The sequence below is a fragment of the Colletotrichum graminicola genome (assembly GCF_000149035.1).
Source record: "Colletotrichum graminicola M1.001 genomic scaffold supercont1.47, whole genome shotgun sequence".
Classification (NCBI taxonomy): domain Eukaryota; kingdom Fungi; phylum Ascomycota; class Sordariomycetes; order Glomerellales; family Glomerellaceae; genus Colletotrichum; species Colletotrichum graminicola.
The window spans coordinates 202889-229351 of NW_007361051.1; the positions used below are offsets into that span (position 1 = coordinate 202889).

The window sequence follows — 26463 nt, forward strand, 5'->3', positions numbered from 1 at the left end:
CCCTCCATTACGATTGAATGACTCCATCTTCGCAAGTGCCACATTTTCGAGCTCTGCACACGCCGATCCACCCTCCTCCGGCCCGGCCCCAACTTGCCTCGCCTCTCTGCGCCTTTCGCCCGTCGAGTTGCGCGTTTTTGCTCATCGTCGCCCATCTCGTCCGCACGATTGCCACCAGTCGCATCCGGCTTCTCCCCTCGCACTTCCGGTTTCATCTCGGCCCAGTTCCCACGTTCTGTTGCTCGGGGTTTCCCCCATGGTATCATGCGGTTTTTCTTGTATTTATCGCGCGTTGCGGCCCGGATATCGCGCACTGCGCACCGGGGCGCCGACCCCGTCTGTGGGAACTCGGTCGCGACTTGATGCAAATTGAAGCTATCCTCACATGTTGCACCACCCCCATCTCAATCACCACCAACACCACTCGCTGCATCTGGAAAGCACCCGATTCCATCGTCTAGGTCGACGATCTGGTCGGGGGTATTTTTGTTGGATTTCTCCCGTTTTCCCTGCCCGATTTGACTTACACCGAGTATCGCCCCTTGCCCCATGGCGATGTCGTCACGCGACCGGTGAAAACCAGTGCATCGTCTTTTCCACGTGCCCACGACCACGCCGTTGCTCCGCCTCTGCCTTCCGCTCTCTTGCCATCTCATGGTCATGATTCCAATCGAATACCGAATTTTTTTGGTCCGTTTTGATGCCCATATCATGCCGGCAGCGTCAATGGGATCTCCCCGGAGATGTGTCACGATGGAAGCTATTCACATTTGACCAGCGTCCTCGCAGAGGAACGACTGCCATCACTTCCGGCGCGTTTCCGATGACAAAAACACGTGCATCGAGTTTTTAATGCCTCTCGATCCAAATTGCTCACTTTTTTTTTGGTCCATCGTGAGCCTGTTTGTGGCGTGGCTGCGACTTCAAGTATGACGCATGTCTGCCCAAGGTGGAGGAGAACACGTGTATGCTGGTCACCGCCTGTCGACTCGTGCCTACGGACACGTCGCCAACGGCCTGAAACAGACTTGACGTCGACGAAAGAAACGTCCGTCACGATTGGCATGATGGACTAGTTGGATTTGGAGGTATCAGAAATAATTCCCATGGCAAGACTCGGACGCGGCCTTGTCGGAAGCGCTGCAACTGTCAACGAGGAAAGGCTGCATGTCACGTGGTGCCGGTCCCCCATGCGCAGCAACTCGATGACTGACATGCACTTCTAAGCATCGCAGTCAGCTACGTGGTGTTATCCCCTTAATGAGTGGAGCATTTATCCGGCGAAGAGAATAAAAAAAATAAAAAAGGCATACCAGAGGCATTGCTTCTGCAGCTGTGGTGCTCATGGACTGCGGCATGGCTAGACACACGCATTGTAGACCGGAAGGCCAGCGGAGTCAGCGAGGTCCAAATCAAGGTCTCGCATGCGATGCTGCGGGCAACCCGGCCACTCTCCAGATATGAAATTTCATTGAGCTGTATGATAAACAGCATCATCAGGCAGGACATGTGAATATCAAAGACTCGGGATATCTAGTCGTCGGCGTGGGTTGTCGAACAGCTCATGTCAGGGCTGCGCTTTGTTTTGGCCTGCCGACGCGTGTACCCGAGCTCCCCCTTTTGGCAGCCAAACACACCCAGGGCCGACCTCACACGGCATGGGCGGGGAAAACCAAGAAAGTATTGCCTAGATAAGGCATGACAAACGGAAAAAATGGTTTATCTTACCGATGCACTTGAGGACAGCTCTCTGGTGTGCTACCGACGGTAGAAGCGTCCATCGGAGGGGAGGGGGGCGCGCGACGCGTGCAGTCCGGCGTCTGGTCGAGTGCGCTGGACCTGCGTCGCGGCTGCAGTTTGGGGGGGGATGGTGGTAGTTGTCGTCGAGAATTGTGGTCCCCACTCCCTGATCTGGAAGGTGGGGCAGAAAGAAGGTAGCGAACCCGGTTTAGAAGGAAGGAAAGAAAGGAAGAAAAGGAAGCTATGACCACCGCTCCCATTGCAGCTCGGAGCTCCTGCCTGCTCCCTCCACTCACCCCCACCCCACCGCCGCATGTGTGTGTGTGCGCGCACTCACAGGTCGGGAGGGTCTCTGCCGGGGCAGGGCATACCTGGGACGAGACCTTTTTTTTTTTTTTTCCCTTTTTTTTTCTTTCCTTTTGAAACCTCCTTCACCGAGGTGGCTCAGTTCAGCGGGTGTGGCGCAGGAGACCAAAAACCCCCTCTCGACGCGCTGAAGACTCGCGCTGAAGACTCGCGCTAGGCGCATGACGGGGAAGGGGGTGTGGTTTTAAAAGTCTACATCCAGCTAGCTACCTAGTATGCCGTTGATGTATTTTCGCCGACAGAGTACGGAGGAGGGGGAAACAAATGCCCGTATTGTGTGTGATTGTGCGTGGTGAAGTTGAACCGCCTCACGCAGCAAACCGAGCCAGCCTCTCGTGGCGGCAGCGCTGTAATTATCACCAAGCCTTGCTAAATAAAGTTGCATGCAGTTTGTATAAAAAACAGAAGAAGTGTTTCGGCAGAAATAGCAAGGGTTTGTTTGAGATGCAAAGCATGGAAGGGTGATGGACAGAAGACGAAATGGAAAAAGACAAAAGTAAGTTCTCCCCTTCCAGAATCGAACTAGAGACCTTTCGATGACAATGTAACCATTACAGTCGAACGTGATGAACCAACTACACCAAGGGGAGATTCAAGGCTAAGCCTTGCTTGGTATGGATGGGGACTAATGATATTAGCCTATGAATGATTACCGAGAGTCGTCGAGCCTGGTGCGCTTGGTACGTATCCCCCCCAGGTACCCAGCATCCCTCTGACCAGTGACTTGTCTCAATCAAATCATCCTACTCGACAGACTCTAATGATTTGAAGCATCCAGTAGAGCGTAGAATCGACTAAATACACTCCGTCAGCTTGCTTCCAATACCTATACAACAGAGCTCGTCAAGCAACCGTAAGTCCTAGGACTAGCCAAAGGTACCTACACACATATATCCGTACATAGCACACACATACAGGTACTTAGCAACCTTGCGCCCGTCCCACCATAAAATAAAAAACGCGGCCAACTACCGAACCAACGGCACCACACGGTGACGCAGCAGAAAATAAGATAAGACGGGGCGCAAACCTCCAAAAACGGCCCGAGACCCTCTTCACTGGGGCGGGGAGCCACCATCACTCACCACTCATGAGCCTTCAACTAAACCAGATTCAAGGGTTCACGAGTCCTTGCTCCCGGGGGGGCGAGGGCGGGTGGCCGACGGAACCCGCCCCTTATCAAATTCTTTCTTCACCCGTCGACTTCTGTTCTGGCGACCGACCGCTCCTTATCTGTCCGTTCTGTTGAAATTTGCGCGTGTGAAGGCAGACGCTGAAAATATCCCCCGCCACGCACAGAGTTACAAGGTTGTTTTGGAAAATTAAGAAAAATAAGAAAGAAAAAAGTCACGATGCGCAGCACATTCGCCCTCGGCGCCCGTCTGGCCCGCGCCGCCCCTGCACGGCTATTCCCCCAGCGCCGCTCGCTCGCCACCTCGGCGCCGTGTCTCGCCGCCCCGTCTCCGGCCCCTGCCCACGCCGCCGCAGACGCTGGCGCGAACGACACCGCCGCCGCCGCAGCCGCGCTTGGCCCGCGCTGGCTGTCCGACCTGCAGACGCGCATCTCGCGCTGCACCGGCCCCGGCCTCCGGGGTCGGCAGGCCGAGGAGCTCGAGGCGGTGCGGCGGGCCGTCGACGCCCAGTGGCTGGAGCTGTTCGCCGGCCGGGAGGGGTTCCTCACGGGCCCCGGGTGGAGGGGTCTGGACAGGCACACTGTGACCTGGGGAGATCAGGTTCGTTTTTTTTTATTTTTTATTCATGTGTCCCATGCAAGGCCCTCATGAGAACTTCCCATGAGATTTGAGATGAGATGGGGGATGAGATTTGCTGACTGGTTTCTTTTTTCGGCTTTCCAGGACGCAATGGTGAGTTGAGCCCCCCCCCCTCGGGTCCTCGTGACTTGAAATGACTGAACCGGACGGACGGACCTGTCTGCTATGAGTCCCGCGAGAACCAGCCCACTAACACACGACGCCCAGGGTACGGCGCACCGTTCAGCTTGACCGAGGCACGAGACAGCAGCTCACAGTCGCAGGTCACGTAAACAACGTCGTCTACAACAAGTACGCCGAGTCGGCGCGGTTCAACTGGCTGCGCAACTTCGCCACCGCCATCGACCCCGAGCACGCCGACGACTGGAACGCCTTCCTGTCACCGCGCGACATCGGGCTCATCATGAGGAGCATGAAGACGGACTATAAGTTTGTGAGTGCTCTCTCTCTCTCTCTCTCTCTCTCTCTCTCTCTCTCTCTGTACTTTAGAACAACATCCAATGGCCTCCCATCACTTCCCGAGATCTCTCATCGTTTGCACTTACCTCACCTCGCCGCAACACCAAGACGCTGACCGCGCCCCTCCCCTCCAAGCCGATGGCCTACCCAGATCATGTCACGGTCCTGCACAAGCTCGTCTCCAAGCCGACGTACGGGGCCGACTACATCTTCCTCGAGGCCCTCCTCATCTCCCACGCACACCGCCGTCCCTCGGCGCGCTGCTTTGAGGACATCGTCGTCTACGACTACAAGTCGGCCAAGCGGGCGCCGCTTAAGCCTTTCATGGTCGACCGGCTCCGGGAGACGTACGAGGCGCAGGAGGAGACCAGGATCACGTGCGAGCGCAAGGTCCAGGGACTCTTCGAGGCCGTGCAGAGGCTGGAGAACGCTGCATGAGATTAACAAGTGTGTATGTCTGTCTGCAAGACTGGCTGGATGGCGATGATGACTGAGTAAGATTGGTCATTAGATGGAGCGGGTGGATTGCGGGATAGACGGGGGTTTACACACATAGACTTTTACATAAGACTCGGGGCCATAGACCATAGATCTCACACGGGGATAGACTTAAACATACGTAGAGTAATAGACGCGTTCGAATTTGGGCGTTGATGGAGCATACACGTGGTGGCCCGGGTCCGATCCGCGGGCACGACGGCAAGTGGTCGGTTGGAAGTGGGGTTGATATTCTCTTGCGGGACATCAACCCCCGCGACCGGCGCGTTCAAGTTACACCATCCTCCCTTGTGAGTGACAGGAACACATACACACGCACACTATTTTGCAACCTTGTCACAAGAGCCAGCTCACCATGGGCAGCATCTCATTCCGCGAACACATCCGCTGGATCCCCGACGAGGCTAGCGAGCCGACGTCCACCATCGTGCTCACGTCCCCGCAGCGCCGCTTCGTCGATCTCCGCATCCTCAAGTCGCCGCCGACGGCCGATGCCGCGCCAGGTGAGTCCTCCTCCTCTCCCGGGGAAATGGGATGAGTAAGCCGGAAATCACGCGACCGGGGGGGGGAGTAAAGTAGGGGGAGGGCCAACCTCAACTCAAACCACCGCTGGCCGCCCCAAGGCTGACGCAATCGTCAGCGACACACGGCATCGAGCGTCTGGAATGGGGCATCGCGGGGACCTCGTCCTCGTCCATGCGCGACGGCGGCGACGGCGTCCAGGTCCGGCACTCGCGCTGGGAGCACTGGATCGACTCGCGCACGACGGAGCCCGAGAACGCCGCCGACGAGGGCGACATGTACGAGCAGCCAGACGGGCTGACCCTCGAGAAGGGCCGGATGGTGAACCCGGCCACCGGGGAGGAGACGGACTACGAGGAGCTCTGGCGGGACATTGACCCCGTCCCCGTCCCCATCGCGGCTGCTGCTGCTGGCGACGGCGGCGGCGACGGCGGCAAGGGCGGCAAGGGCGTCGAGTGCATCGTCCTCAGATTCGAGGACGAGCCGACCAAGTCGCGGGGGCTGGTCGTCTGGCTGGGCCGGTTCTGCCAGGGCATCTCGAGGATCGGGGAGGACGTCGCGGCGCAGCGCTGGGAGTGGAAGGGCGAGGACGGGTGGAAGCGGACGGCGCGGATCGGCGAGCGGGAGCTGCCCTGCGAGGCGCTCCTGAAGACCGGGGCGCCGCTGAGCGTCGGCGCGCACGTCGTTCACGAGAACCTGGTGTGGGACGTGCTTGAAAGTTCCTAAAGAGTCTTTTTCTCTCGCGTTGGGGTGGGGGATAAAGAGCCGTATCGCGGCTGCTGACCGACTGGCGCGGCAGTCCTTATGAGCGAGGCAAAGATTACAACAAAACAAAAAGCTTGTCGGCATCCTGGATAGGGTCAGAATGTCGATGAAACATAACCAGTAGAAGGCCATCCTAATGATCGGCCTTGTATTCGAGATGATGACTTGCTTCAGGGACGGCGTCGATATGCGGGCTGGGCAGAAGGAGTCCGGAGAAGTGGCCCAGAGGAGCACGGAATCACGTACCAAACCAAATAAGCCTGCCGCATTCTGCCTGCAGCCCCGACACCCATCACCCGGACGAGATGATTGGGCAAATGAGCGTGCTTCAGCGTCACGGCTTAATCCGTCTCCAACTGGTGACTAGAGAACCGTGTGAGCCGGAAACCCCTCGTCAACCTCCGTCATATATCACATAACTCTAACATGTGGAACACGAAAACCAGGGCCCGTCCACGTCCCAGCTGTAGGTACACCATCGACCACCAGGCGAGGCTCCGGCCCGGTGCTGATGCTCCTTAACTCTTCTGTGGCCGGCGGATACGAGCTCCTGCACGTCAACATGGCCCATTTTGGGATGGTAAATCAACAAGTGCAAAACTGCCTGGAACATCACGGGCAGCCTCACCACGCAGATACGCCGAGTGTTCTTGTACTGCAAGAAATCCTCGCTCCCTGATGGGGAAGTTGAAGAGCAACATCGAAGCTTATTATGTGGACGAGCCGAGGACCTGGGTCGTGTCCCGGGAGAGGGTTCATGGCCGAGTCATTATAAATGCTGCAAAACCACAGAGCCGTTCGTTTTGATAGCAACTACTCGTTTAGTAGGCTAGGAGTCACAGGACTCGGCTACCTCGCTGGTTAGTGATGGCTCGTTCAAGAAAAGCCCGGACTGAATTGCTCAACGTCATAGTTCAAGAAAATAATGACATGGGCGTACGGGCATGTCAATGTTTGGAAGCCGTCTGCTGTGAGGTGGAAGGACTCCAAGCATGTACAAGTTGTTCTCGGTCATATCATCAGGTGGTCGTACGCTGCGGAGAACTGACGTGATGGGGGGTAGTTGGCTACTTATACGTATACGCGATGCGTTAGACAGTCAGGGGGGGGGGGGCTTCCTCATATCCCAATCACGTTGCTTATTGCCAACCTATTTCAGCAAGATAAACGACTTGCTGTCCTGGACATCATTCTCAGTTTACATCAATTCTCTCTAGATATCTATTCCATTTTACCTAATATCTACGACGTCTCACCTTCCTCTTGAGCTACCTCCCAAACCAGGTCGAGGTCTTTCCGGAAGTGTACACGAAGCACCGACTCGAGGTGACAGAACGCGAGTCGAGCAAAGGATCTCGTTATAGGATGGCTCACCCGGGATATAAGAATCCTAAACCACTAACGAGAACTGCCAGGGTTATGATATCGGTAGTGCCTCTTATGCAGAGAATCAGTCTTGTCGCTAGCGATAATAGCGAGGAACCACTTGGTTTCCAAAAGGCAACTCTGATCGCACCTAGGGTTGTCTATTACCACGGGCCCAACAACAACCAAGACGACGCGGCCCAGTTCAAGGAAGGCCCCCCTAGATACTCGACCAGGAGCTTCTTGGTGCGAGCGGTCTGCACATATAGTCCGGTTTTGGTGATGGCTTTTTGGTCCAAAACGTTGGACAGTTTATATTGGTCATAGAATGGGCTGGTTTCTGTTAGCACCTGGTTGGTTTCTTCTAGCCCACCGGTCACTCCCAACAATATAAGCGTCGGAATTCTTCACAAGTGCAGTTTCATCTGGGTCGGTGTTGACGTGTACTCCGATTTCGTTAACCTTGTCCGTCTCCGGATCGTCTGAAATTCCGAGTCATAGTTCGCCATGTCAGCATGGCTGATCAAGTTGGTCTCTCTTCCCATGACCCTGGCCGATATATCGCCAATGCCTGAAGACTGGTTGGCGGCCATGGTGTAGCTGACTGGAGTTGTACGGCGCAGCCGATGATAATCCTTGGGGGTCAGGGAAGCACGGAAAGAACGTAACTGGACAACCAGTGGGGAACCGCTAGTTGGCTTCTTGGAGTTTGCGACTCGCTGTTCACGTCTGTATGAATCATCCACTATCTCGGCTTCCTAACATTACTCCTCGATATCGCCGCAGAAACCAGGCCCTCGACATCCCTCTAGTAGAAAGCGGATCCAAGGGACAAGGTCTATGTTGAGACCGGGCTCGCCGTAGCACCCACCGGTGAGGCCTGTCATACCGGCACGATGGACAAACCTGGGTGAGAAAACAAGTCTCGGTACGTTCTTTTCCATCGGCACTCTCCCTGCCGAGGCTGCGCTCTTAGACATACAGGCTGGAAATTCAGGGTTCTACATCAATTACTTGGGATGCTGTTAACCCGACGTCTTAGATTATGGGCCGCTGAGTGTTGGCGATGTCAACGATGTTCAAAATAAAAAGGTACAGTTCTCGCTTTCTTACAGGTTAAGACGGCAGCCATGTCGACCAATCCCTCTGGGCTCAGTCGAAACCAGATCACTCACACGCACTGCTAATCGTACTACGACTCCGAGAGGCACAACAGGCAAGAAAATTGAATTCAAAATGATGTCCAGCAGAAGAGAAATCGATTTCGTGGATCAAGCAATCACCTTTAGCAACTGTCCATTACAGATCCCGTTTTGGACTATATGTTACGGGGGCGGAGTTTCGTGCAATCTGCCTGTTGCCAACAGAAGTAGGCGCGGCTTGTTACGTGCTTTAAACCCTCCCGTTACAGCCTTTAACTTGGTTTTATTGCTTCTGTAGCCAAGCGAACCGGTTAAAAGTCCATTATGCTGCCTGCATTGACGACATGAGCTTGCGCTTGAGGTCTAATCAAGGGTGGATGAAGTTGAAGCCCTTTTTGGAGATTAAACACAGATGCGTGAGGCTACTATTACATATTTGTAACAAGACAACCCCAGAGCCTCCGAACACAAATGTTCTCAGAGCATTAAAGGTCTCAAGAATTCTCCGGGCTATCAAGGTTTTCATTTCCTAGACCCCTTTCCAGCGCGACGTTATCTCCGAGGAGCCAACTGCGATATTCTGGGAGCCGGCCTTCCGGCTTGGGTACATAAGTGCTCTATATAGCATCGAAGCGATTGTAGCAAAATCAGTCGCATATAGATCTTTGGAACAAATCGGCTCTATGCAGAAGCTGTTATAAAATAGGGATGGATCCTAATGGACGTCGCTCTTGGACGAACCTGAAGCAACATCCGTCGATGTGAAGCTATTGGGAGTTTTATAACAGCTGAAATTCGGTTTCATTAACGATATCGACAGTGACTCGATCAATACACGCCTTGGGGAGTTGTATTTTGCAGCATTCATGTCTGTGCTATTTCGCAGACAAACGTTCAACAGCGGTTTCTCTCACATAGCCCTCTGTGGTCGTGTTACGCTTATTGCTTCTGCGCCTGATGCCCATTGCTAACTGATGACTTTCATGGTCGAGAATTCATCGGTAACTAGCGATTATACATAATGGCCATGCTACAAAACACAGAGTCTCTATATTGTGTCATCTATGCCTTGATTCTGGGAGCCGCGGCTCTGGGGTTCTCGTCCAGGTCAACGCCTGTTGCCCTTCCGGCCAGGTGGTTCAGTTCCGGTGTTTGTTTCAATAGGCCGCTAAAATGCTGTAAGGCCAATACTCCTTGACCATATAAATATAACACCATGGCAGTGTAAGGAGATTTACATACCATAATAGAGTAACCCGCACCAAGAGGGGCGTTCACTGCAAGCATACCTGATGGCGTTCCTCACTGGTTCTCGGCCTCGATTACAGTCGAAAGCTTCAATATCTGGAAATGGAACAACACTTTAATCAGTGTTCCTCCATGAACGACGTGCCTTGGACATGATGCGATGCTCGCTTGTTGATTTCAAGACAAGTGAGCACATGGCTCGTGATGCACATTGTTATGCACTCGGATCGGAAAAGCTTCTGGCTGACCGAGTGAAAGCCCAGGTGAGCATATGTGAATGAGAATCTTCCCCTGTTTCGATGAAGCGCGGTATCAAAGACGATATTACCCGCGTCCTATCCAACTCCAAAGACGTATCTCGGACTCAGGCTACGTCGAAATTAACGAGAGAAACGGAGGAAGCAGCCGCATCTTTTTGGTGGGTTCATAGCCACTGGAGCACAGACGCTGAGAGGCGGCGAGCTCCCGGCGAGGGCGGCGGCGTCGTCCCTGTGGTGTGGCTCAACTCGATTACCGGTACTCACACCCATCACACCGACAGGCGAACGCTGTGTCTCTGGGCAATTTCCGGGCATTATGGGCAAGGCGTCCGAGGGCCCCCCGGCGAGCTTTTTGTAATTTTCACGTGCGGCGCGGCTGAATGCGCCTGGGGTTCCCAGAAAGAAAGAAAGGCATGTATAATATTGAGTGGCGAGCAGATTGCTCATCAGGTTCCGGCCGAAAGAGGATGAGAAAGTAGGGCACCTTGCTCCCCAGTTTCCCGTCTTCTGATTATCGCAGAAGTTTACCGACCTGCCGGGACACGACGCCGTCGAAAGAGCCATCTACCCATCCCATCGAGCCCTCTGGGCTGTTTGTGCATCAAGCATAACTGCCCAGGCCTCCTTAATCAACGGGCTCTGCAGACGTGCAGCTCGTATTCCCCATCGCTTTGCTTCCTCTTGCAGGTGTGTGTGTGATTGCACGAAAACTGCTATCAGTCATGCCCACCCGCCGATCGCATGACGGCGGCGTCCATCGAACAACCCGAGAATGGGGGCGTAAAGCACGGCCACCCTTCTCTCGCACACCATGTTTGTTTCTATTTTTTCTCTGGCGCCGCCCCTCGGAACCGTGCGGTGCGTGTCAATCTGGCGCGGGACGGCGGCAGCCCAAACGCGCACGTTTCCAGTGCTATCTGTCCACCATGGAGACTAGAGGGGGGGAGAGGGGCTGGGGAAGGCCTCGCACAACGGAAGGCGTGACGAAGCTTAGGCGTTACAGGTAGGCTTACGATTTCGAGGCGTCCTACGGATTTACTCGATGGGGCAGACGTTATACGGGGTGCTTGATGGTGGATGGAGCGTGGATGGCAAAGTGTTCGGGGCAAGCCTGACTGGACACGCAAATTCGAAAGCAAGGATCACTTGTCTTGCCTCAGCCCAGACCGAAATGTCAATTGAGGACTCTGTAGGCTACTACGTCTTATCCTCGAAAAGTTCCTCGTTCGCGACAATGGCCTCGAATCGTACCGACTTATACATAACCGACGAGGCCTCCCTTCCACCGCAGCTAGACGACACTTGCTTCTCCGGAGGCGGCCATGGCACATCTCACTCACGCGACGGGAAAGAAAAGAGGCGGGGGACCCAGGCGATAGGAGTTTACTGGGGAGGGAAATTCGTCAGCCAGTCCGGTCACAAGACCCTTTCTCCCCCCCTCCCCCCCCCCGGGGTGGACGGGCCGTCCGTTTCTCCTCGTGTTTGCCTCCTGATACACCGTCATCCCGCGTGCCTGATGGAATTCCGCACTCATCGGCCTCATTGGGCAGTTGTTTCCAGCGTGCCGGCTTGCTACCCTTCCAGTCTTGACCCGAACTTTTTGCTCAAGAGGGGTTCCACACACCGCGTCTCCGATCCATGCTTTCTTTCGTCCCCAGGCTCAAGGGTCCAAGGGCATACCTAGAAGAAAAGCCACCCGAAATTCATAGGCAGACGAACCATACTCCGTACCATGATGCGAGAAACCAGCCACCGCCTGCCTGGCGTCATTTGCCGTTGTCAACTGTCAATTGGTGCTGAGGGGGTTGCCAGCTGTTTCCACGGCGCCGCCAGCAAAGCAAATCATCGGCACGAGACCCAGGACGCGGCGCACATCATGCCACTAAAGCAGGGCAACGTTCGGATGGCGTGGAGGAGCCCCTGTCAATGTTCACAGAGAGTTATCGCTGGTTGCCATGGAATGAATGGATTTGCATCGGACAGCCGGGTCTCCCTGTTAACGCTCTACCACCATGTGCCATCCATCTCAGTCCCCTTTTGGTGATTCTGCCCCTGCAATTATTCCAATGTGTGTTTCCCAAGTCTCGATTAAGCATTGGATTCTCCCTCTCTTTTTTCGTCTTTCTTCTGCCCCCTCGTTGGTTCCGCCCGTCTGTTCCCAGGGTAGGTTAGGCTCGGACGTCTGCCTCTTGACAAGGGCGTTTACACTACTTGCTCGACGCCCCCTCCCGTCCACTCTTTTGGTAAACATTACGGAGTACACCACACTAGTCGATTACTCCGTATTCCTCGAAGTATTCCTTATCTATGCTAGTACCTGTCGGTATCATCCCCCCCCCCCCCCCAGTTTTCGTCTATGGGCATACCCTGTATGAATAGGCACCAAGAGAAAAGAACTGGAGCCAAAGGCTCCCTAGACATGGAGCTGGAGTTCATCGGTCGAGCCGAGAGGAGGGGGAATACCCATCCATGCCATGTGAGCGAGGGCCCATTACAGAAAAGGAAAAGATAGTGAGGGAAAGGGGAAAAAAACCACACACACACACACACACACACAAGCAGTTCCGCGCCACTTGTATGCTATTACGAGTGGCTTTCCTCTAGCACCCGTCGGCTGGGACGCTAGACTCGACCGATTCTGCATGGTGTCTTGTTGTATGCAGATTAGTGCATCTACACCTTGCAATCTTTGCATGGTCATGGCCGTGCCGTGCAGTCGTTGGTCATGGATTCGAGAGGGAGACAGGATAGACAGGCAGACAAGCACCCGGTAGCCGTAACATCAACGGATCTGCAATCCCAATCCAATCCGATCCGTATACATCGATCCAGTCTGATGCCCATCTTCCTGCACCCTCTCCATCCACCTCCAAGTCCAGCTAGCCCTCTTTTCCTCGTTTCTCGTAATTAACCTTGCCAGCCTCCTCCTCCTCCTTCTTACCTACCGTTATCCTTTTTGTCTTCCTCTCCCTCCTTTCTCCCTCAGCCTTTTCTCTTGTCCCAGTCATCAACGTCTCTGCTCGTACCGTTGCCCAATTTCGCGACTGTGTGAGCTCCCAATCCGTTCCGTTGTGTTTCGCCGCGGTGGCACAATACACAAATCACTCGTACATTCTCAGTCCTCAGGTCATAACACTCGGGCCGCATCCTTCAACCTCCTCCCTCAATCCCCCGGTCTCTTCCCACCTCCCACCAGACCAGAAGGTTTACACTAAAGCCCCCTTCTCCCCGTACACCTGCAGCCTCGCCTCACCATTATCATCATCGTGGGCACATCCAATACCGCCGCCGTTCTGGTCTCCAACATCTCGTAGCTTGTAGGGTGCGACCTCATCGCCAACAATGCGCCTCGGATCGGCCGGCCTCACGGCCCTGCTCTGGAGCGCCATCGCTACCCTCACAACAGCCAACCCCATCGCCAACAATGATAGCAGGCCCATGCCCGTCCTCCGTCCGCGGCAGGGGGGCACCGGCGTCACACCAACCCCGACCCCGACCCCAACCCCGACCCCGACAGGAGACTCGACGACGCCGACGACAGCGACCACGGCATCCGAGGAGGAGGCCACCACCACCATCACGATAACCACGACTGTTGGCGGTGGGGGCGGGGACCGCACGACGACCGCGACCACCGTCGTCCTCCGCACCATCACCACCACCATCCTCGTCACGTCGACAAGCTTCCAGACCACCACCGTGACCAGCAGCGACGTCGCGACCGCCACGGTCACCAACTACGTCACCTCGACCGTCCTTGCCAAGCGAAGCCTCGAGGTCCTCCCCCTTGACGCCCCCGTCCCGCCGGCCCAGATCACGCCAGCCGCCGATGACTACCGCAGGCGCGCCTTCGTCGAGAAGCGTGCCCTTGTTACCGTCGTCGTCACCGTCACCGGCCCGGCCGCGGGAGTCTCTACCGTCCTCAACACCCGCACCAGCACCGTCGTCTTCACCACCACCTCCAACACCGTCTTTACCTCCGTCCTCACCTCGACCCAATTCAACAACGCCCAGACGACCATCACCGTCGAGTCTACCCTGACGGTCACCTCCACCTCCATCGACACCGCCGCGCCCACCACCGTCGACACCGGTCCCACTACCGGCATCATTAGCACGCCCACGGAGTCCAGCGGCGCGCAGAGCACGAGCGGTTCCGATGATTCCGGCGGCCTGTCCACCGGCGCACAGGCAGGTATCGGTGTGGCCGTCGGCATCGTTGGCCTCGCTGCCCTCCTCGCCATCGGCTGGTGGGCCTACAAGCGCCACAAGGCGAACCGCCCCAGCCGTTCCGACCTCGACGACATGCGCGCCTACGACCCCAACGGGCCCTCGCCTCTGCACGAGCCGACGGGCATGTCTGAGGCGGGCGCCGGATTCCGCGGCGCCGGAGCGGGCGCCATGAGACGGCAGCCGGTGCCGAAGCACCAACTTTCGCCGCCATCGCAGAGCGTCAGCCCGCTCTCGAACCAGACGGTGTCGCCCGCCGGCGCGGGGTACAGCAGGCCCCCGACGGGCGGCGCGCAGGAGTTTGGCGGAACGAGGGTCATGCCTGCCGAGATGGGCGGCGACGAGGTCGTAGAGATAGGCGACTCGGAGCCGAGGGCGCAGCAGCCGTTGCAACATACGCCGGCGGCGGGGCGGCCATATAACTCGGGCCCGGTCCCAGACATGTATGAGATGCCCACTGAGAGGTATCGGTAACGCCATTGTTTCTTTTGTCTCATGCGTGTGATGTGGAAGGAGAGAAGATGTGGAAAACTGCGTATAGGATCATAGGTAAGGAGTAAGGGGGAATCATTTACCTCGATATTTCTAGAAAGCGTTACACGGAGCTCAGGTCCCGTGGATGAGCGGTCAGGCCGGCATCATATAGCCGGTAAGAAGAAGTAGAAAACCCAACTGCCTGGGTGAGATAGTCCTTCCGGCAGATAATATTCGTAATGTGTACGAAATGAAATCAACAAAGTCAGTCAACCATGCGATGTTGTGTGGCGAATCGGAGAAAATCAGATCAAGTCGTCAGGTTACATGCCATGTCAGAAGTTCCGGGGGGCCGCATAGGCGTCAAAAAGGTGCCCCGAGACGCCATGAATGAAAAGCTGTTGCGCATTTCTGACCTCCCCCGTTGCCAGACATACCTCGACGAAAGATTTGGTGTTTGCTGGGGCTGCATGCAGTTGGTGACAAGGCGCACGTTGTGCAAGATTGTCATGTCTCATAATGCATTGTGTATCGGCACTGCTCTGTTGGTTGAGTGGAAGGCAAAATGGAAGAGAGAGATGGACAATGGCAGTGTTGGAGAAGGAAATGTTAAGTTGCAATTTATGTATGTATGGGTGTGTAAGATGAGGCATTACCGAGCACAGTTATGTTCCAGCTTCGACGATGGAGCTCGGGCAACGGCAGGGACCATTTGTTCATCCCGACTGTTGTTAAATAGCCTTTTCATTTGGAAGGCTTATCGGGTTGGCAGTCTAAAACCTCCGATTTCATTGCAACCCTTCGAGGATCATCGACGCCGTCATTAACCCTCCGAGGTACGGATCGCTAGCGATGTTACCGTACCGCCTCTACCCTGGAAACTGCGGGACGCAGGCGCGGTTCCGAGCTTCTGGTGTACTGGTACTGACCCGTTGCCCGAACTCATTGGCGTCACCGGACCGAGGCCGACAAGCGTTGAATGTCGTCCTCAGCGCTTCGCAGCTCCCGATGATTGATCTATGACTGAATAGGGCCCTCGATGATTAGAAACTCAACTCTTATCAGCAAGCGAGACGCTTCAGAAGCGCCCAGCACCTTGTGTCTGTCAGCCGCAGCTCGCGGGGTACCACCCCTGACGATAACACTGTCCGAGATTCGTCCCTATGTCAGCCAAGACTACAACTGCAACATGGCCGCTCCATGGTTCTGAGAAACAAAGATAAGTGCCGTCTCTGGAACCTGCGGAGGGTGGACAGCTTGCGGACACCCAAGCCGGGCGGTGGTACTAAGTCGGGTATCTCCTACGACGCGAGCGAATTGGATGCAATGGCCGCACGTTAACGAGTGTGCAAAGTCCAACCACCCTGCAGTCTGAGTCTTAGCATCCCAGAATCTTTCCAGACTCTGGAGGGGGGTTCTTATCTGCATATTCTGTATTCTTTCTAGAGAAAAGGTCCCGCCGCCGTGGGGAAGAAGGGCCGTTGTGTTCCCGTTCCCTGCGAGTCTCCCACATGTCGTTACCGAAGTAAGACCTTTTTTTCCTGTCTCTTTGTCGCATCAACTCCTTGCAGCCTCAACCCTCGATCTTTCACCTAGACTGCTCGTTTAGCTTCTCCTTGACTCACACAAGCGTCATCTGTTTTAATCTGTCTTGTTTTTTGGGGCTCCAGCCGCAAGCTTTTTAGGCCAACCCCATAACCACTACTTGTCTAGCATCGTGCCATTGTCGTTTCCCGGCCCCGCAGACGCAGGAATTCGAGTGGCGAGAGTACCCGGAACCAGAGAGCGAGAGAGAGAGAGAGAGAGAAAACTCTTAGCGTCGTGCGTCCCGCCTGCGAAACGCTGCACCCGCAATCTCACCAACAACTTGCATTACCCTGCCTCATCGTCTTCACGATCGTCTAAGATCGCGAAAAGGGGTCTCAGGGAAGTTGTGTTTAGTTGGCAAATCTTTAAGTTGCGGTAGCCTTCGATTGAAGCTGGCCGACATTGCCTCGTCGGTGCTCACTTGCCCTTCTCTCTCAGGCACAACAATCATAATTCGGCCCATCTCAATCAACTCGGGGTTCATTTCAAGGATATTGTAGACCTCACAACTCCGACATCCCGCCGTGTCAGCGGCACCGCCAACATCATGGACGCCTCTAAGAAGGAAATGCTCGACGAAGCCGGCGCCGGCCTCAGTCCCGGCGCAAGCTCCCCAGACATGGCGGCCCGTGACCCCGACCCCGTCGACGCCGCCGCCGAGAAGAAGATCGTCCGGAAACTAGACATGCACATCATCCCGCTCGTGATGCTCCTCTACCTCTTCAGTTTCCTCGACCGGTGAGCCTATCCTCCTCCACTTCCAAGAATCTGTTGTTCCATACTAACACACTCAGCGTCAACATTGGCAACGCCCGCCTTTACAACCTCGAACGAGACCTCAACTTGCAGGGCAACCAGTTCCAGGTCGCGGTCTCAATCCTGTTCGTCACCTACATCGTCTTCGAGGTCCCCTCCAACCTCGTCCTTAAGCTCTTTACCCCGTGCCGCTGGATCGCCTTCATCACCATCTCTTGGGGAATCATCGCCACCCTCACCGGCCTCGTCAACTCTTACGGTGCCCTCATCGCTTGTCGCCTACTCCTCGGCGCCGTCGAGGCCGGCCTCTTTCCCGGTCTCAACGTCTACCTCACCTTTTTCTACAGCAAGCACGAGCTCGCTCTGCGCGTGGGCTACCTCTTTGTCAGCGCCGCCATCGCCGGCGGGCTGGGTGGCCTGCTGGCCTATGGCATCGGCCACATGGAGGGTGTGGCCGGGATGAGCGGATGGCGCTGGATCATGATCATCGAAGGCCTCCCGACGGTCATCATCGGGGTGGTGACGTATTTCGCGCTGCCCAACGACGCAGGGAGCGCGTACTTTTTGACGGACGAGGAAAAGGCCATCATGGCGAGGCGGAGGGGACGGGAGTACGGCAACACGAGCAGCGCGCAAGAGTTCAGCAGGGAGGACATGTTCAAGGCGTTCAAGGACTGGAAGGTCTGGGTCTTTAGCGTGGCGCAGTTTGGCGCCGACACAATGCTTTACGGTGAGTCTTTGCGGGCGAAGAGACCGTGGACGAGACGGTTGTTTGCTGACCACGACCAGGCTTCTCGACGTTCCTCCCGACCATCATCAATAGCCTCGGGAAATGGAGGCCGGAACAGGTCCAGCTGCTGACCGTGCCATGCTACTTCCTCGGTGCCGTGGTCTACATGAGCATGGCCTTCCTCTCGGACCGCATGCAGAAGCGTGGCCTGTTCTGCGTGATTTTCGGGAGCATCAGCGTCATCGGCTACGGTGTTCTCATCTCTCCGGCGTCGAACGGGGTGCACTACTTTGGCTGTTTCCTTGTGGCGGCAGGGCTGTACGTCGTTGTCGGGTTGCCGTTGGCTTGGGTGAGTTTGATGTCTTTTTTTTTTTTTTTTTTTGGCTCTCAAGGTGTTGAGGATGTCCTAACAACGCTTTTGATTCAGTTGCCAAACAATTCCCCGCGATACGGCAAGCGGACGACCGCTAGCGGTATGCAGCTGACAATCGGCAACTGCTCTGGTGTCATGTCATCCTTCATCTAGTAAGTTTTACCTCTTTACCCCCGCGGCTCGTCTCGGACACGTATAGCTAACCGCAGGGCACAGCCAAGCGATCGACAAGCCCAGGTACATCCGCGGTCACGCGGTGACGCTGAGTATGGTCGGCATGGCCACATGTATTTATGGCTTTATGTGGTTTTGGTACTGGCGGGAGAACAAGCAGCGCGAGGCCGGTCACATCCAGAGCAAGCATGCCGACCTTTCGGATGACGAAATGGCCGAGCTGGGTGATGATAGCCCGCGTTATCGGTACACCATCTGAGTATGAGTGTACTACGGTGAGGGGAAAGATGGTGCAAAGGGAGATTAATGGTTCAGGGCAGAAACAAGTGCACGGTGGACTATAGAAATAAAATACGGAACGAATAAGCAACCCACTAGCGAGATACCCCGTCAGAGAACGCATCTCACCTTCGGACGGTGAACGTTACAATGCAAGTTGTTCAAGACAGCCTGGGATTGCATGCTGCTTGAGCCAAGCGACCAGGGAACTCGATACCAGGCATCTCGCACAGCATGTTGCAGCTCAGACAGATTTGAAGTGACCAAGACTGGAAGGCCACAACATTTTATTAGACATATATCGGTAAGACCAACATGCTGGATCGTCACTAGAGGTACTACTCTGCTTACTCCTGCACTATTACTGGCGTGAGGAGAGCTAAGTCGACCTGGAGGGATTCGAATCATACTTACCTATCGATACGATACACGACCAAGAGAAACGTGATTCCGTGTATGTCTTTGTCCCACTTCGCGACCGCTAGGTTGCCTTCACTCGCCTTCTCTTCGATACGAGTATGCCAGCATTTGAGTCGCAACGGCTCGCGCAAAGGGTGGGTGTCTCCCTTTCGCAGTTCCTCAGTTATTCCCCGTTGAGTGCATAGTCAATCCAGGTCAATAACCAACCAAAGCAGCCCCAATCTCACCCAGTGAGCCTGCGCCGAAACAGAGAAGGATTGGGAAAGGAAAGACCAGCTGGTGGGGATGTACGGCACCGTCACACAAGTTCAGAGTCAGGGACGATACTCATGAATAGCCGGTAATTATTCAGGAAGCGGAAGGTCCAGTGCCAGCCCTCACACAAGTCAAATCATGTCTGCATTGGTTACCTACGCCGTGGCTCGTGCAGAACCTATGAGTATGATGACGCAGAAGAAGATAGCGCCATGAGGAAACAGCAAGAGACGAAGGAAAGACTACGCAGGCCTAAGACTTCATTGGAAAAGATGGCGAGCGTTGCTTTTGGCTCGACTCCGAGGGCCGAGTATCTGATAGAGGAGACGAGAACTACGGTAGCTAGCTGAGCCCGAAGTATGGCAGACCAAGTCTATCCAGGAGATGCTCCGCAAACTGCCAGTGGACATGCAGACAATGATAATCAGAAGCATTAGAAGAAGTTCCACGGTTCTCTTTAATATCATTGAGATGCTGTCACAATTGTATCCGCTGGTCATACAGTCTCTTTCTTGCAGTTCTCCACCCTGTTCTGGCAAGATCTCTTCCAAGACAACATGCAGCCACCATCATATACATCTGTCTTGCCCAGTCCAACAATCCGTCCGGTACCCCTGGTCAGAACATTTTGATATTTCGCAAACGGCTTGTAGAGACTTCTTTCACTTTCGACACACACAATTCAAGTCTCGTTCAGTCCACATCAGCAGTCCAAAAGACATATCTCGGTGGTGCAGTACAAGTGACGGATAATGAGCAGCTCGCTGGCTCACAGGAAGGCCTCGAGTTCCCGATCATAAGGAACGCCTACTATACAACGCCTGCAAGCTGAGCAGCACCTGGCTTGTGGTTAGGCGGGCCATAGATCTCGCACAGCAGTTGGGGCTGCATCGTGGCCATGCGGTAAACCTTGTCATCGTCGACTCCCAACACAAAGCGACCCAGTCAGTCATGTGACAGCCTGGTGTGTCACGGTAGATATCTGGCGCTCATGCTCGACTGCCATGACTAGCTAAAGCTTGATTACAGCGATGGTCGACCTTCTTCCTAGGGAATGTCCTTGTGAACGTCTTCAACACATTTACGGCGGCCAAGTAATGGGAAGTATCGCAGCTCAAAACAATAACGCTCTCAAGTCTCGTCACTATAAGCTTACGAATAGTATCGAACAGATGCCACAAAAGGCGCCGCAAGCGTCCATGAGAATGTGAACCCAAACCACAGCATCCAAGAATGACGCGAAGTCTGAGGACGTCCGTCCGTCTTGCAGATCCGCCTACAAATCAACCATTACAATCTCCTGATCTGTCTCCGTATGCCGTATATTCTACGCTCAATCGGCGCGATGCATCTGGATTGCAAGCAAGGCTGCCTGCGTGAACTCGGGTCGCAAACCGTTGAGTCGCTACACCAGATATATGTGTATCAACAAAGCAACGTTCTACTGCTGAAGTGTTAGCTTCTCAACCTTTCACAGCATCATTGGGATTACTCATGACCCACGTCGAGAGGTGGAACCGTAGCGCAGACATCGCAGACTGCCTCGTCCATCAATGATTATGTAATGAGCGTTGGTCGTTGGAGCCATCGACCTCGTGATGGAGGTGGACAGTTCGAGCACCGATTTCTAGCTGCGACAGGCCGCCTCCATAGTGAAGGCTCTATCGAGCATGAAGGCTGATGCTTCTTCCCGAGTAGAAGCACCGACGGCTTCTCATGCGGAAAATCCGCGGCTTCGGGCCGATAATTGCTTGCACTGCCGGCAGCTGAAGACCCCGTCGTTCGGTACCGTCAAGATAACCAGAAGCGGTGTCTCGTTGGCCAACAAGTCCGAATTGCCTTCGGTGTATAATACTAGTGGATATATCCGTCCTATCTTACAATACAGATCCAAAGTATCTGTTCACCTTGACCCCGGTCTATGCCCTGACCATCCATTGCACCGAGCCCTAGTGAACTGCTGGCTGTTCGCCTCTACAACGGATACAATATCACCATGCTAATCATCACCTCTGTTATCACGGTAGATCCACCCCTGAATATTGTCGCGCACGAATATAAGGTGGACGGGGGAAGATAGGGTGGCAGTAAGGTTAAAGACACCAACAATGGTCGCAATAGAGACCGTCTCCTATCGCCTGGGGCAGGGGAGTGGCCAGAGAGGCCGGTATTTGTAAAATATCTAGTCAGAAATTACACACTGACCATCTTTTTAGGGCATGGAAAACGCCTTCGTATTAATAGTGAGAGAAACACTGTCAGCCTGGACGGAGGTTGTGTCAAAGCAAGAGCAGGCAGACTAAGATAAAGACTACGATGCTTGTTTTCATTACCATCCCCTCGTATTTAATAGGTGTTAGTTAAATTATATAAGAGGGATATCCTATAGATTATGTAATAAATTATAATATAGAATATAGTAGTTACTTATTGTATTAGTTAGTTATAATATAAATCTAGACTTTTAGGTAGTATACTAGTAGTAAGGTAGATACTACTAAGGGAGGTAGTATATTACATAAATATTATGTAACTACCTCCCCTAAAGTATACCTACTATATACTAACACTAGTAACTTTTCTTTTATAGTAGAAGTTACTAGTGCCCTAGCTATCTAGATTACCTTAAAAGCCCTAAAAACGTAATAAAAAATTAAAACTCTAAAAGTATTACACTTCTTGTAGTTATGTGCTATGTATTCCTATATCCTCTATTTTTCCTTACGGACAGCGCAGGCTTATACTAACTTATTTAGGGGCGTTTCTCCTTAGCTACAGCTGTTAGAGGCGTATTCTTACGTTAGTTAGATTTAACTGTTAAAGTGGGCTAATTAGCTAGAAATGCACGGTCGCTTGTGGGGCAATTGGCTGTAAATACACTAGTTATTTCCTAGATAGATTTCTTTACTTAAATTAAGGGAAAATAATAATCTAGGTATTTACCTCTTACTAAAGGGCTAATTAGTAATAGCTATATAATATAGTAGTAGATATATATATAATAAAGTAATTAATTAATACAGGGTATTACTACTAATTACGCGCTTTAATAATTGAAGCGGTATCAGCTCTAACGATGCTAATGTTTCACCGCAATAAGGACGTCTGTGATCCAGCGCTCACCCTTCGTATAAGCCACTATTGTCCGCACTGCCTATAGGTATGCTCACACTCCATAACCTCGACGGAACTAGTCCCAGCGTGCAACGAAGGTTGACACTGTTCCAGTGGGAGGTGTCTCAGAGCCTCGCAAGGGCCTACTAAAGGGGAAAGAGGTGCCCGCCAATATTACTCCCTCGCCTCTATAGCGTTCAGAATTGTGTCCTGGGAGTAACTTAGCAGCCTAGACCTAGTCTTAGACTCTATAAGCAGCCTCTACTGCCTAGGTAACTAAGCTAGCCTATCTTACTAACGTAGGTATTAAGTAACTTAAATATAATAAGAAGGTATATATACGCTACCTATATAAGTAGGAAAAAGCTAAAAAAAACGTTAATAACCTTATTAACTATATATATTTAACTATTAATCTAAAGCTTAAAGTAGAATACTATAGTAGTAGTAAGCTACTATATAAGTAGGTAAAAAATCTTAAGGCTAAAGTAAGTATACTACTTTATAAGGTAAAAGATATTACTATTACTAAGTATAATAAAGTTATAAAGAGAGTAATAGACTATAAGGTTATAAATATAAAAGAGTTAGAGAAGAAGATAACTAAATAGGAAGAGGCTATCTCTAAAGGTATCTAAGTCTAGTAGTATTTAGTAGATTTACTTAGTAAATAGATCTTACTATTAATAAAGGCGCTAAGATATACCTTATTATTAATATAAGTAGAATTAAATAAACGCCCCTTTTAAATACAGGTAGAAAGAAAAAAGTTACTTTAATATAATATAATCTCTACTATATAGATAAGGATTATAGTAAAGCTAGAGTAGCCTTAGGTAAAAGCCTTATATAGAGTATTTAGCCTAGTTACTATAGTAACTACTAATAATAATAATAGAGATTAAGTAAGAAAGAAGCCTATAGCATAAATTTAATATAACAGTAGATATAACTTATATAGATTAATAGGCTATAAGATCCTAAATTACTACTACGCTAGTAGAGTACAGCTAAAGGGTAATTAGAAGCTATATAAGTATATAATTAAGTAAGTGTAAAAGGCACTTATAGATTAACGCGTAAGAGATTAATTAAAGAAGGTAAATATACCTATTACTAGCGTATTAAAGAGGATAAATAATCTTAGTGCACTAAAGATAAAGTAACTAGGTAATAAAGTAACTAATTAATAACTAACTAGTAAAAAGGCATAAAGAAAAAAGGCACTATTATAGTAGTTAGTAGTATTTATAGTAGCTAGATATCTACTTAAAGACTATATTATCCTTAATTTAAGGGTAACCCTTTACGTTTTCTATTTACGTTATTATTTTACTAGTATATTACTAGTAAGCCTAAGTAACTTTATCTATATAAGTAAAGTAATAATCCTAATTAAAGGATAAGGTAATATAGTTATTAAGGTAAAAGTAAATAGCTATAATATTAAGATTACCTTATATAATATAGCGTATTACCTATTACTATCTTATAACCTTATATTATATATAGCACTTAAGATATAAAATAAGTAGTAGTAAGATAATAGCTTATTTAACAATTATATATAAAAAGCTAGTAATTACTTTATAGTATTTAATATAGATAAATTTATAGGCTAATAAGTTATTAAGGCTAGTAAGAAATTAAAAGCTACGTATATAGCTTACCTTATAGTAATAGTAATTAATAAAGTAAATAAGCTAGATTACTACTAGTAATCCTAGCTAGTAAAGGCTGTGCGCTAGTATAACTAACTTAGCTACCTTAGATTATACATACTTTACTATATTACTAGTAAGGCTAGAGAAGTAAGGATTAAAGGTAATATACTAAAGATCCTTACTTACTAATATAAAGTATATATAATAAGTAAGATTAATTAGTAAATATCTTACTAGCTATAAGAGTTAATTAAATATATAGTAGTAGGTAATAGGATTACGCTAGATTTTTACTTATTTAAGTAAGGCTATAGTAGATTTAAATTAGCCTTACTACTTAGTAACTATAAGTTAGGATTTATATAGGACTATTACCTCTAATAATATAGCTCTAATAACATTAAGTATACGCTTCTTAACTTTATAAAAATAATTAAAGTGTATAAGGCTATAGAGGTTATAGTAATTAAGTGTAATAATAAGATTACTACGTCCTATCTATAGGTAAAAGAAGCTATAAAAAGTCTAGAAATCCTATTTAAATTATTAGCGCCTAACACGTAGGCGTAGAACAGCAGTACTAAGAGGATTACTATAGTAATTAAGGAGAAAGTAATAGTAATAAGGCTTTAATCTAAGCTGCTATACTACTTATAGCTAGAGATCCTTAAGGCTATAGTATATCTATATAACTATACGCCTTTAGAGGCGTATAGATAGTAATTACTATATAAGATATAATATACTATAAGAGGGTAACTATTACTACTATATATTAGCTATTTATAAGTATTTAGATACTAAGTATATATAATAACTATAGATATATAACTTAACTATAACTAATTACTATAATTTAAGGTAAAAGCGTATATTAGTTACCTTATTAGATATATATTAACTAACTAATATTATATATATATACTAGTAAAAAATAAAGTAGTTATAATACGTAATATAATCTTTAATAAAGATAATTACTTCTTAGGTAAGGAAGATAAATAGGTTAATAAGCTAAGTAATACTAATAAGGCTACTATTAATAAATAAATTATAAAAGTAATATAGTAAAGTTCTATAGATATTACTAATAGTAAAGAAGCTATAAATACTGCTATTAATAAGGCTAAAAGCTAGCTAGTAAATTTCCTTATAACTAAAGATATAGATACCTATAAATATATAAAGTCGCACTTTATATTAATTACTTTACTAGATTTACTATAATTAGCCTTCTTTATATAATTAAATAATACTCTTAACGTAAGAGGGTAAGAAAATAATAGTAAAAGTAATAAGATTTACTACGCTAACTATATTATCTAAAGAAGGATATACCTATAAGAAGTATAGTAAGCTGCCTTTATAGCTAGCACTCTTTAATATTAAAGTAACGTAAAGATATCCTTAAGGTAAATTAACTTACCTAATAGGCTTATAGGCTAGCCCCTTTAAGACGTTAGGTAAAAGGGTTAATTAGTAGAAGAAGTAACCTCTAAAGGCTCTAAAGATAAGGTAGAGATAATACAGAAGGGAAGCCCTTATAGGACTAATTTAGTAAAGCGTAAGATCTATATAAGGGATCTGCTTAGTCTACCTAATACATATACTAATTTATAATATTACCTATTTATAGATAAGTTTTACTAAGCTAAAATAGATTACTTATAAAGTTATAAAGTAATAGGCAGTTAGTATAAAGTTAGTATTAATAAGGCTAGTAATAACTAAATACTTAATTACTAATAGGTATACACCTATAAGTTAAATAAGTATAAATACCTTATTAAGCATAAAGTAAGACTTATTATATAAGGAGACTAGTAAGTAAAAGACGTAATCTAAGATACCTATATAGTAATGTTAGCTAGATTATTATTTAGAGCGCTTATTATAATATTAGCTAAGTTTAATCTAGAGCTAATCTAATTTAATGTAGTAAATATATTTATATACACTAATATAGATAAAACAGTGTTTATATAATTACCCTTAGGGTATCTAAATTATAATAGCATAAGAATTACTAAGCTATTAAAAGCCTTATATAGTCTATAAAGATTACTACTGCTATAGTAAAGGCACCTTAAAAAGGGACTCTATAATCTTAGATTTACACTAGTTACTAGTAAGCCGTGCTGTTAGTAAAAGGGCGCTATTACCTTCTTTTTTTACGTTAATAATTATGTCTTTATGTTCCTAAAGTCTGCCTAAAGTAAGGCTAATAAATTAATAAAGGGAATAAAAGAAAGGTACTACTTAAAAGGTAG

At 49.9% G+C, this 26463-nt stretch overlaps 5 protein-coding genes and 1 non-coding gene across 6 annotated transcripts; 4 read left to right on the forward strand and 2 right to left on the reverse strand.

Moving 5' to 3' along the window:
- Positions 1–2608: 2608 nt before the first annotated feature.
- GLRG_13228 lies at positions 2609–2696 on the reverse strand. The gene has a single exon. It is a non-coding gene; the product is annotated as a tRNA-Tyr (tRNA).
- A 762-nt stretch (positions 2697–3458) lies between these two features.
- On the forward strand, positions 3459–4775 carry GLRG_09310 (uncharacterized protein; the record flags this gene model as incomplete). The annotated part of the gene is made up of 4 exons (XM_008099995.1): positions 3459–3839; positions 3963–3971; positions 4105–4311; positions 4473–4775. 4 exons carry the CDS (start codon positions 3459–3461, stop codon positions 4773–4775), a joined length of 900 nt encoding a protein of 299 aa, XP_008098186.1.
- A 415-nt stretch (positions 4776–5190) lies between these two features.
- Positions 5191–6083, forward strand: GLRG_09311 (uncharacterized protein; the record flags this gene model as incomplete). Its single annotated transcript, XM_008099996.1, has 2 exons — positions 5191–5338; positions 5476–6083. The coding sequence occupies 2 exons, from the start codon at positions 5191–5193 to the stop codon at positions 6081–6083; spliced, it is 756 nt and encodes a 251-aa protein (XP_008098187.1).
- A 1811-nt stretch (positions 6084–7894) lies between these two features.
- Positions 7895–8080, reverse strand: GLRG_09312 (uncharacterized protein; the record flags this gene model as incomplete). The annotated part of the gene is made up of 1 exon (XM_008099997.1): positions 7895–8080. One exon carries the CDS (start codon positions 8078–8080, stop codon positions 7895–7897), a length of 186 nt encoding a protein of 61 aa, XP_008098188.1.
- Positions 8081–13479: 5399 nt separating this feature from the next.
- GLRG_09313 (uncharacterized protein) lies at positions 13480–14841 on the forward strand (the record flags this gene model as incomplete). Its single annotated transcript, XM_008099998.1, has 1 exon — positions 13480–14841. The coding sequence occupies one exon, from the start codon at positions 13480–13482 to the stop codon at positions 14839–14841; it is 1362 nt and encodes a 453-aa protein (XP_008098189.1).
- A 2134-nt stretch (positions 14842–16975) lies between these two features.
- Positions 16976–18720, forward strand: GLRG_09314 (major facilitator superfamily transporter; the record flags this gene model as incomplete). The annotated part of the gene is made up of 5 exons (XM_008099999.1): positions 16976–17166; positions 17223–17914; positions 17974–18263; positions 18342–18439; positions 18504–18720. 5 exons carry the CDS (start codon positions 16976–16978, stop codon positions 18718–18720), a joined length of 1488 nt encoding a protein of 495 aa, XP_008098190.1.
- Between the last annotated feature and the right edge of the window lie 7743 nt (positions 18721–26463).